Raw genomic sequence first — 11,521 nt, 5'->3', positions numbered from 1 at the left:
CCAGAGCCTGTCTCGGATGGGTCTGTGGGTGGCCGGGGCGAGGGGGCTCCAACCACGGGAGTGTGCAGGTCTGGAGTGGTGGCCCCGAGGCACAGCTCGGTGCGGGGTCACGCCTGGGCTCAGCCCCAGGGGATCCCACATCATTGGCAGGTACCTGAGGGTTGGGGTCTGGCCACTGCCCAAACACCAGGTGAGACCAGAGCCCTCCTCGCAGTGCCAAGGCTCCTGGTAAAACAGGGAGGGATAAAATCTCCTGTTACCCAGCTCGGGAGGGACTGGGGCTCTGCACAGACAAGGTCGGTGCCCAGCTCGGCCTGCCCTCACTCCCACGTGAGGGGCTCAGGTGCTGAACGAGAGGAAGACATTTCATGACGATTCTAAAAATGGATCAAAGAATCAAGGGAAAAGTGTGTCTTAGGGGAGCCTTCGGGCTTCACGCCATTGAGGACAACCCCTGCCCCTGCTGCTCAGGTTATTTTGGCAGGGCCCAAAAGAGAGGGACCATGATATCAGAAAGATTTTTGTTTTCTGGCATCGCTGGCTGGTGGAGGCGGGAGGTGACTCCTACATTACTTTCTTCTCCTGTTCCTGAACAACAAACCTACTTTGATGTGGAGCCATGGCCTTGGAGACACAGCATGTCTCCTGCTGCTCCGGGGATGGTGCAACGTATCCATTCCCTGTCCCTTAGGCTTGTTCCCAAAGCCATGACGATCCCTGAGCTCTAATGACAACGACCAGGCTTTTGCAACAGAAACTTTGGGCACCTACAGGAAGCTCTTGCGGTTGCAGACATTCAGCTGAACTTGTGTTTTGTTCTGTTTTCCCTGGGGTGAGATTAAAACGCTAAGAAGTGCGCGTGGGGGGCAAGAAGTAAAGCGGTGGCAGGTCACAGCACACACTTCTGCAAGCGTGCCCCAGAAAAGCAAGAAGCAACTACCAAAAAACCCACTTTTGAGCAAACAGAATCAAAATCAGTTCCCCTTTTCAGTCACTGAGGTTTTATTTGCTTGATAACTTGAAGACAAAGAATCTCTCTCCTATGAAATGTTAGGCGCTCAGAAGTGTAACATGTATATGCATAAAACTTCTGTGACCCTTCTTTAATCCAAGAGAATAATGGGCCTTTCAAACAAACAGGATAAACGAGGAGTACTTTGCTGTGTGTATAAATGAAATGTGATAAATTGTTCAAAAGTGGATTAGGTGAATTAGTGGAGGAGAGCTCCGAGGTGGCTATTGCACACGATGGCTGAAGAAGCCTCCGAGATGCGGCTTGCCAGGAGCCGGGAGGGGACAGCAGGAATGCAGCCATGGTGCAGCCACAGCCACTCCCTCCCCTTCTCCCACCGCGTCCTTCAGCTCCACGCTCGGGCAGTGTCGGAGGCCGTATTCTCTGCTATGTATCTCGGTCTTGCAAAGTTCAGCTATTCTTAGGCGAGGTTGTGAGTCATTAAGCGCTTTCAGAATGTTTATTTGTCAAGCCACAGGCACTTAAATTTACTTCTGAAGCCAGACAACCCGCTCAGAGGATTTCTTTCTGCCGCAGAAATTACTAGGAGAAATTCCACGGCAAGAGGTCAGCCCTGCTGCCTGGAACACTGCAATTCATATCCCACCCAAGGACTGCCACCAGTTCAGGTTTAAAGTGGTCTCATTTTCAAAGGTGAATACAAGAGGGGAAAAGAGCAAGAAGAAGAAGAATGTGATTTCCTACAGTCTTTCACCACCTGATGTAGCTTTTCTTACGTGTGTTTTTTAAGACAGGGACCAGACCTTCCTAGCTGGCTGTAATGCCTCTGAGGGTGGATGGCAGTTTGGATGGTGAAGGGACTCCCCGGGGAAGCAGGTTTCCTTACAGTGGTGTGATTAATTCCTCCTGGAGACACTGCCCTTGCCTGCTCTGCAGTGGGGTTTCTCCCTGCAGCTCCCGAGAGCAGACAGACAGGAGTGGGGTGGGGCTCCTGCCCCGTGCTGGGAGAAAAACAAAGTTGACGTAGTGTTCAGAGCCCGTAGTGACGGGGCCAGGGGCTGATGTGATTGAGTCCTTTTGGAAACGCAGTACAAAATCACTATTGTTCTATATGATGTTACGCTTGTGCCAACATCCATTTTTGTAGGCTCTCTGCAAACTGCTCCCCCTTTGCTGTGTGCACAGGAGCTGCCTTGTATGGTCTACCAATGCTAAAATCCTGCCCCATCCACCCACGCCTGGCTGGCATGGCTATGGCCTGCCACAGTCACTTTTTGGTCAGTAGCGTGAATGGGACAAAATGATTCTGCAAGTATCTGGGTGCTACAGGAATACAAATATCAACCTAATGAAGTAGCTCAATTTGGGAAGATTTTATGGACTATAAAAACACCTGAGATGTTTCCCTAACTATGCACCCCCTTTCACATGCCAAACCAACCATTTGTGCCTGGATGCACAGCAGAAAAAAATGTGGAGGGTAGATGTGACCTCTGTGTCCGGGAGGAGAAGATGTAGCCTCCAGGAACCAACCTCGTGCTCATTCAAAAGCCACCAGCCCCGTGCTGTTCTGGGCTGCGCACATCCAGTGATCCCCAAATAGGTACGGAAAATGCTTCATTTGCTTATGACACATGGATCATTCTTGCAATGTTCACATCAAACCATGTGCGCTTGCCTGTCAAATCAATTTGCTACAGTTGTATTGCCTAAAAGAAATTGCTATGTCTTTGTGAGCATAAACAAGAAATGCTATTGCTTATAGTGCCGTTAGCAGTGGTGCAGCCGTACCTGGAATTCAGACATCCATTTATAGACCCCAAGTCTACTTAAAGAAAGGGAAATTCTTATTTCAGTTAAACATATATCTTGTAAAGTACAATTATAATTTTTCCATAAATCTACTTTCATTGCTGTATTTTCTGTTCCTATTTTCTATCAGTCATCCCAGTCTCTGACTACTGCTGATCTATTAGGGTGTGACTGCATTGCGTATGTTTCTGCACTAAAAAGAGGGTAGAAGAAATATACTACACAGAACATGGATTTAGCCAGCACAGAGCCTGTGCAGGAGCTGTGTCACAACAAAGGGTAAGTCTGCAGGGCAGCTTGGTGAGAGACAGAGTAAACTGGCCTGCACGGAGCTCCATGCCCATGTACCAACAGGTCGCCCAAACGAGAGGGTTACTCAGAGAGGATGAAAGCTCTGATTGGCACTGCTCTGCAACACACACAGGGCCTGTATCCCTACGTGCTGTATGTATTGCCAACTGGCTGCTCTTTATGTATCTCTTAAAGAGCAGCTGTTTTCTTGCCATACCTACTGAAAGCAACCCAAGGTCACAATAAAGACAAGCGCCTTCGTTCAGCACCTCAGCTCTGTGTCTAGGGTGCTGGCTTTTACTGCGTGCCAGGAACACAGAATATTTTGATTTTAGAGGAAAGCAATAAACGACTGAAGAGTGATAGGCTGCAGCTCTGATTTCTGGGCAAAGGAGGTGGCGGGCACTCCGGCACCGTGGTGCAGGCCAGGCCCGCTCTGCCTGCACATCCTCACCCAGCTTGGCAGGCTGGTGTGCCCATGTCGGTGACGGCAGCTGAGCGTGACAGCTACCCAGGGAGTGGGTGCGTGTGTGTTCATGACCCTGGGCTTACTGTGATGAAGCTCTTCATAGGAGAGAGAACACATACACAAGTAACAGAGAGATGCTCAGCTGTTCTCTGCCTTAGCTTTGGTTTTCTGGATTTTTAGTCATATGAGATTTGTCACTGTGGTCCAGCCGATGGTCTGACTAATTCACACTGACCCACCATGCTGGGAATTTCTGTGCTTTAATAGCGGTTTAGTGCCTGATGGCTCAGGGAACAACTTATCTACAATACTCCCAATGAGCCGCACCTAGAGAAGACCATTTCCCCAGACTCCTGCGGTTCCCTCCTCCAGGCTGAAGGGTGAAATGTGACCCCTGGGCTTTGCAGGCTCTCATGGACAAAGATGTTACTTGTTATAAAACTGCTAACCCTCTTTAAAAGCCAAGCAAGGGTATTTAATGTTGTGTCTTCTTGGAGCTGTGAACTCAGCAGACTGCAGCCTGCATGGGGAGGCATTCATTTTCTTTGACACCACCCTCCTGTGACTCACTTACAGCCCCTTCTTGTACTAAGGGATGGGGCAGAAGGGAGGAAGCGATATATTCCTACACACCTTAACATCATAAAAGCTTTAATGAAGTTTCGCTTTTACTGGAGTGATTCATTCACTTCACTCATATTACGATGTCTTTGACAGTAGCAAAGAGCTGTGTTTAACTTTAATATATATTAAGTCTCTGGGATGGGCAAAGAACCTGACAGGCATCGCTGGATCCCATTCTTCAGCTGAGAGTTTCCAGCAGGGAGTTCAGCAGTTTCGGAGGGAATGGCTCTGTGACGAGAACAAGACCTGGCACAGCACTGCTACGGGGCCAGCACAGACCCATCCGCACCAAAGGCTTTGCTCGGAGGGCGATGAGATGCTTGACCACAACCAGCAGCAGGCAGCAAGCTATGGGGCCGGAGGGGCTAGACCTCTTCTTTGGGTGCTCTGGCTCCTGCTGACTGCAACAGCAGCTGGTGGAAGCTGGTCTGTCCTGCCCTGCAGGGACACAAAAGGTTCTGCAGTTCCCTTTTTGATGTGGCTACGCCGGGGGTCACGGAGGCCTTGCTATGTAATGCCTGAAAAACCTCGCAGAAATGGCTCTGCTACAGAGAACCGACTGTGGTTTGATTTTTTTTAAAAAAAACAAATCCTCACCTGAATCTTGAATCTTTATAACAGTGGTCTCTCTAAATGTGTACGTATCCATCCAGGTTTGAGAGGAGTTATAAAATCTGTTCTAGGTGTGTCTGTCGACGGAGATGCTACCAGCAGATGGTGCAAGAACGTGCAGGTTGTGTTTCCTCCCGTTTCTGCTTCCAGAAGTGAGTTATAGCTCTGTGAGATGTTATTCCAACCTAAGAACAGAGATAGGGAGAGATTTTATTTTTATTTTATTTTAATTATGGCTTGCAATATAGCACCTGGCTTGTCATTTGAATTCCAGTGCATAACGCAAAACTGCACTGCCTCTGCTACCAGAGAAGCTGGGGATCCATATGTTCTATTAAACTGAGCAGCAGGCTCAGTTGTGAAAGAAAATATTCATAGACAGACAAAATATGGGGAAAACACCCCTAACGATGCAATGAGACCACTTAGACAACATCACTTTTTTCTGCACTACAGACCTTAGCTTTCAAAGAGATTTGAGGAGAAATGTTCTGTTTTGGGCCTGGTCACAGAACCATCTTGCCTTTGGCAGAATTTGAGTGTACAGAACCGCATGTTTATACTGTTATGAACTAATCTGCTTTATCTCTACATTATGGGTGTAATTATTGTTATTTTCATAGGTATAATAGACGCATATGTAGCTCTAGAAGTTCATAGATCACAGCCAACTGTGTTTTCTCCTAAGTTAAGAGAGAGATAAATGAGAGCTAAGGCTGCATACTGCCTGCAGTATCAGGAGCTATACATCTCGGTCTCCAAACCGATAAACTCTCCAGCACGGAAGAGCACATCGTGGTTTGTGCATTGACAAGCTTATGGTTTGTGGCTCAGACCTCCAAGCTGACGTTTGCCTTTTGGAAGCTGAAATGAAAAGGAGCTCATTGCAGGCTTTACCATGGAGTTTACAGAAACGTAGCAATTTCTAATTTATTATTTCCCGCCTTTCCTAAAGTCTGCATCTTTAAGGATGCCTAATCTAAAGCTTTTTAGACAAAAAACGGCCACACAGGTCAAGCTTTTGGGCTAGGTTTTACATGGGAGAGACTGGAAGTGGAGTAACTCCCTGACTCCCTCCTGGATGCCCTTCTCCTCTGGGTCATTCCATGAAGATGCTCTGCAATCCATGTTAGCATGATCCGATGAAGAAGATCCCATCCCCGATATGAGACAGTAGCTCTGCTGCTGCCTCACCCCCTTGGTCTGATGTCAAATTGCACAAACTCGTCCTCTTAAGTTGCTAGAAACCAGACAAAGCCCTGGAGAGGTAACTCCCTCAAAGGGACTGTGTTTCTACAGTGGTCAAACTGTTCCCACATGCACCGATATAACAGTATCAAAGTTGAATAATGGGTTATGAAATGATTTGAGATCCTCTGAAAGCAGATGTAGCTCGTCAAGTAGGAATCATTTAGGGTTTGTGAAGGTCCCAGGCTGTTTGCTGTGGGAAGAGTCAAATTCCTTTTCCAGTGTAGTAAAGTGAGTCACAATTTGTTCCTGTTGTGAAAGGGGGCAGAGCTTGCACGAACTGTGGAGCACCAAAAAATAACAGCCCTAAATATTCATTTCTATTCCTTCTACCTGAAGCCAGTCCTCTCTTGACATTTTATAGTCAGTATTCTCATTTTTGTGAATGATTTCTTACCTTTCCTGCCGCAGGGCGTTTGACAGAGAATCGTATTCCTCAAGGACGAAATAGGTTTTGCTAATGTGAACCATGGAGAGCCCAGCGTAGGGTACAGAGCTTTCCCGGGTGATCCCTGCGACTGGAGTGGGAAGGCTGCTGAAAGAGCACATTGTCTGCATAGAGTTTGCACAATGTTCACAAAATTCACAGAATAATTCTGACAATATGGGAACCCTGGCAGATTTATAGGCCTATAGCTGATATGGCTGCAGGGTTTGGAAGTTGCTATAATTTATGTAATTCAGCAACAGCTAGAGGTTGTGGAGGCTTTTTCCTGCAGGGGATAGTGTTCTGTACTGGAGACTTCCTCCAAGAGTCCAGAAATCCCACCTCTAGGGAATCTGCTCTTTCCAGGCATTTCATATGGTTATTTTTGGCTATGTCTGTGGAGATTTCTAGTTTTCCAGTGCAGCTATTTTCATAACATATGGCTGTGAAGTCTATAGTATTAGACATAATTTAATCTTGCATGTTTGAGTGTCTCAGGACTGTATGTATGCAATTACTGCTTCTTGCACCTGCTCCCTCTTTGGCCTGTATTTGAAACACTTCTTCACTGTAAGAAGCCGAAGCTTCGGAGGTTTCTAGACAACAGTTCCTTTATTGAGCGTGCTAAGCTGCCATAAATATTTAATTAGGTGTTGCTCTATTTTTGGAGAGATACAGAAAAAAAAAATCCCCATTTCCTTACATTTAAACAGAACATTTTCCTGCTGGAAAAATTTCCCTGCATTAACTAGTGACAGGGAGCCGTATTTTAAGAGGGTGCATAAAAATTTGAGAGGGTGAAAGGCTGGTAAAAAGGAGATTTCACTAAGCTGAGGGTTCTCTCCTGTAGTTCTCTAGGTGGGAAGGGAGGCTGTCGGATGGCTGGTTTTGAGATGGAGCTGTGCGGGTGCCTTTCAGACAGCATGGCACCATGTCAGGCTGCTGGGTGCAGCCAGTTCCCAATGAGGGGAGCTTCTGCTTCTCCTGTATTTGCTGTCTAAAAATAAATCATGGCTTCACTGGTATTTTTTAATCCTGAGTCATGAATCGGCTAACCAAGCTGTCCTGGATATGCCGAGTGGTGATATTGCCTGGAGAGCTTCGTGTGCCATAAACCTTCAGATACAATGATTACCTGGACTGTAATTACACCTGATGTATGCCTGTATATCTGTGTAAGAAAGCAAAGGCAGGGGTGTGATTGTACTGCCAAATTTAAAAAAACCCAATCAATTAGTTGATGGACTTGCAGCTAAGATTTCACCCCACCCATTAACAAAACAGGTCTCCTAGGAAGATTTGTTAAAATTAGCTAATTATAAGGCCTCATTTCATGCTCCAAACATTACCTCGTGTCATTTGACTTGAAAGCACCTCCAGGAATGCACAGTAAATACTGAGAATTAATCCTGACTTCTACTGTAGTTCTTACACTTCAAAGGCAGTTCGAGTCTTGCTGCCACCTGTATTAGAAAATCAGTCTGATATTATTTGGTATGGGCAGCCCGTCTCTGCCATGTCCTCTATTTCTTGTCCTGTGGCTTCCCACCCAAACAACCTCATCTCCTTGACCTCACCTGTCTTCGTCTTGCTGATTTCTACTCAAGAACCATCTGAAAATTCCCCTGTCCTTTTCAATGGTTAAAAAAAAAATAGGACAAGATTAAAGAACCAAATTCTAAAATGCTGTAACTGCACTGACCTCAAAATCACCATTTGATGGCACAGAATTAAGTACACTAAAATTAACAGCAACTAATGCTTTAAATACAATTTAGTTTGAAAAATATCATGCTCTGTATATTGTGAACAGTCTTCCATACAGATGACAGAGGGCAAACCTAAAACCCACTCAACCAGAATCTCTCTTATAATTATATTGACTTTGTCTTTAGAAGCCAGAGAGAACTAATTTAAACAAGTAAAGATAAAAAATGAAGTATGTATGGTTTCGTCAAAATAATGATGATGGGGAATTAAGAAGCAATTTGTGAGTATGTTAAGGGAGAGAAATTATTTAGAGCAGGATAAGAGTTATATGTAATCAGATGAAATTACCAGTAGAAAAAGTAAAACACATCCAGGAAGAAGACCTGACACTGAGATCTACTGGGCTGCATGACAGACTCATCACAGGATGACACAGAAGCCTCTTTGAAGGGAAGCATTTGGAAACAGACCCCACATGGTCTTGATTGCCCAGCACCTTCCAGCTCTCGGTGAAGTGACTCCTCAGCTGGCCACTCAAACTAGCAGCATAAAGCAGATTTAATGAAACACATGATTAAGCAACCAAGCAGTTACATGACTTCTAAGCACCACCCACCTGGATAAGACTTCCTTACACACGCCTGTTGTCTCAGACAAAAGAACCTCTGTAGTCCTGAGTGTCTATTAACTGCAGTGAACATAAGGCAACGTTTGCAAAGTGGAGCTAAATGTCATACTGCAGAACTCAGGTCAGGAAATCCAGTGACTTTCAATGGGAGCTCAGTATCTAGCCAACTTCAGAGCTTTGTAAGTTCCGCTAGCCAAGTAAATAAATCTTTAGGTCAATGTATACCTTGAGAATCTGAACCTCGGCTCCCTGGGTCATGGGCGTGTCTGTGTGCAGGCATACAAGGACGTTCTACCCTGTAAGAGAAAGCAAAGTATGTGTAGTAAGCATGTATGTGACTGCCGGAGTATATATAATTTCTGCCATAATTCAAATGTATATATAGGGATATTGATCTACAGTAATAATTAATTCATGTAGCAATGTAAAAAAACATCCAAAAAGATTGTAAAGACGTTTTCAAAATAAAATTGCTTTAAAAACGCTATTTAGGCTAAGCGCTAGGCTTCTGATTTTGTACTAGCACTAACATAATTTACTCAGCAAATTGCAAAGTTATACATCGCTGTACAGGAAATATGAAAAAAAAGCGCACATGGGTCATGAAGGAACTGCCTGAAGGGAGGGGAGTAAAATACCTGCAAATGTGGATAGGACACCATCAGTGGCAATACCTTTTGAAAAATGGTGTGGATTTGTGGCAACCGTGTGTGATTTGGTGGCCATCTAGTTTGCTTTACTGTTTAGCAGACAGCACAGTGTCACGCTCAGGGAAGGCAGCAGGACTTTGTCCTCGGATACTTCAGCTGTGTACTAAGAGTGCTCAGATTTGGGGTAACTCCACCCAAGGTGAAGGGATGCTAAGGCCTAGGTCTGGGCATGGCTTAAAGTCAGTTATGAAACTAATCCTATAAAATACCTCACTGAATAACTTCGAAAACTTCCACAGAAGTTTTCCAGTGGAGTCACGGATGTGATTGCAATGAACAACTGTGTTTTGGCTTAACAGGCTTTTCTTTTAATATAACTGTTAATGTCAGTGCCTAAAAATTGTGATGGCCACATAGAGTTCCTTAGTTCTCAAGATAAAAGATGAATCTTTAAAAGATTTCTGACATTTTGGGGCAATATTAAATTACATCGCATCACAGTATATAGACTTTATGTAGCTGATCCATGTTTCATAAAAAATGTTTACTACAGCAACGCCTCCATTATGTTTCTCCCATCTCACACCATCCAAGTCCTTCCAGAGAAGAGCTGTGAAAAATATAAGACCTTATATGGAGTAAATAAAGAGCAATTTTCAGAGCCAGATGAATTTGTGAAATATGGAAGCCATTGTATATGTAAAGACAAGACCTCGTAATTCACAGCAAGTGAAGACACAAATGAATTATTGAGGCCTTTCATCATCAACAAAACGAGTCTGTGTTCCGCAGATGTTTGCTTTGTTGCAAGACTGACATTAGATTTAAAAGATTTCATTCTTTTTATTAAAAAAATGAAAGTGCACTTCTCTTTAGGTTAAGCGGAACTGTTTCTGTTCATAGAGAGCATCTACTGATGGAGTCACAGGGGCCTAAATTTTATTTTGCTGCATTTCCAGAGGTAACAAGATGTATTTCACAATCTCTCATTACTTTGATTGTCAAAGATTTTTCTTCAGGACAAAAACATATCGTTAGCTAGGGGGGGAAGTCTTTTCTGAAGAAAGGGGTCTTTGTAAACAGTGTGATGAATTTATAGCTCCCACATACATTCCACATATTTACTCTCAACCATCATCAGACGTAGCCACTCAGACATTGGTTATACATAAAGGTTTCCACAGACCTTCTGGTGCAGCTATGTCAGCAAGCCCTCTCTGTAGGGGCCAGTTTAAAGAACAGAATGGAGTAACCTACAGCATTTTCCCAAATAGCATCTTTCGTGAGTATACTGATCACTGTACCAGGGTTTTTTGCAGCCTTGACAACCTCAACGAAAACTTAGGATTTATTGCATTCTTCCTAGCTGTGCTGGTAAAGCTTTTTAGCACAGATCTCATACGAGTTACTGAGTGCAAAAAAAAAAAAAAAAAAGAAAAGAAAATAAGGCAGAAAGCTTGTGATACAGCTGTGTTATGTACTTAAGAGAATGGGGCCGAATCCTGGAACGTATCATCCCCGGTGCCTCTTGATGCAACACCGTGTCGGCTGGGCACGCTCAGGACGGCCCCGCAGCCGCCTGCCCGCGGTGCCGCGCACAGCCGGCGGCGGGGGGACGCCCCGAAGGCCGGAACGGCAGAGCTCCCCGCTCTCCCCTCTGAGCCAGGGCCAGCGACGTCCCTTCCGCAGCGGCACAGGCCGCCAGGCGGGCTCGGGAGCGCCAAAACCCAGCGGGCTTTGGAGGGACGGCCAGAAACGCGGCCGCACCCCCCGCCCACGGGCCCCGGTCGCGAACGGGCGGCGCCGAGGCTGGCGAGGGCCGCGGGGCGGGAGAAGGGGCTGCGGCCTAAGGGAGGGCGCGGCTCCGCCTCCGGCCCCGCAGCGCGCACCAGCCTCGTTTGCCGCTCGCTTTTCGCCGTCAGGCGCCCGGCTCCGAGCGGCTGTGTCGGCCCGCTGGTGCGGGAGCGGAGGGACCGGGCGGCGGCGGGAGGGGACGGGGGAGGGGGGCCGAGCCCCCGCCCCGGCCGTTACCCCAGGCCCGCTCGAACGGCGCCGCCGTGGGCCGCGCGCCTCTCGC

The 11,521-nt window shown here is 46.2% G+C and overlaps 1 protein-coding gene across 3 annotated transcripts; it reads right to left on the bottom strand.

Annotated features, from left to right (window-relative positions):
• Window positions 1-4,260: 4,260 nt before the first annotated feature.
• LOC148052087 (uncharacterized) lies at window positions 4,261-11,476 on the bottom strand. 3 transcript variants are annotated; one of them, XR_015699034.1, is made up of 7 exons: window positions 10,926-11,476; window positions 9,020-9,090; window positions 8,515-8,705; window positions 7,806-7,919; window positions 6,427-6,561; window positions 4,767-4,966; window positions 4,261-4,607 (listed from the first exon to the last, which is right to left on the bottom strand). XR_015699034.1 is itself a non-coding variant. In XM_087733459.1 (6 exons), exons 2-5 carry the CDS (start codon window positions 9,050-9,052, stop codon window positions 4,957-4,959), a joined length of 369 nt encoding a protein of 122 aa, XP_087589585.1. In that variant the 5' UTR covers window positions 9,053-9,090; window positions 10,926-11,476; the 3' UTR covers window positions 4,261-4,607; window positions 4,767-4,956. The 3 variants fall into 3 exon arrangements, 2 of the variants coding, with proteins under 2 accessions (XP_087589585.1, XP_087589584.1); XM_087733459.1 differs by lacking the exon at window positions 7,806-7,919; XM_087733458.1 differs by lacking the exons at window positions 7,806-7,919; window positions 8,515-8,705 and having other exon boundaries at window positions 6,427-6,564.
• Between the last annotated feature and the right edge of the window lie 45 nt (window positions 11,477-11,521).

Source organism: Nipponia nippon, unplaced genomic scaffold, assembly GCF_047370975.1.
Source record: "Nipponia nippon isolate SJK-2023a ecotype South Korea unplaced genomic scaffold, ASM4737097v1 scaffold_5, whole genome shotgun sequence".
Lineage (NCBI taxonomy): Eukaryota > Metazoa > Chordata > Aves > Pelecaniformes > Threskiornithidae > Nipponia > Nipponia nippon.
Note: the sequence above shows the minus strand (reverse complement) of the source record. Positions and strands in the feature narration are given on the sequence as shown.

Excerpts from the sequence above, each read along its gene's own strand:
- LOC148052087 (XM_087733458.1), bottom strand. The coding sequence starts at position 10,960 with ATGATACGTTCCAGGATTCGGCCCCATTCTCTTAA. Across the intron at positions 9,091-10,925 it reads ATTCGGCCCCATTCTCTTAA|GGTAGAACGTCCTTGTATGC; the intron begins GTACATAACACA and ends TTTCTCTTACAG. Across the intron at positions 6,565-9,019 it reads CCGAGGTTCAGATTCTCAAG|CAGCCTTCCCACTCCAGTCG; the intron begins GTATACATTGAC and ends GTGCTCTTTCAG.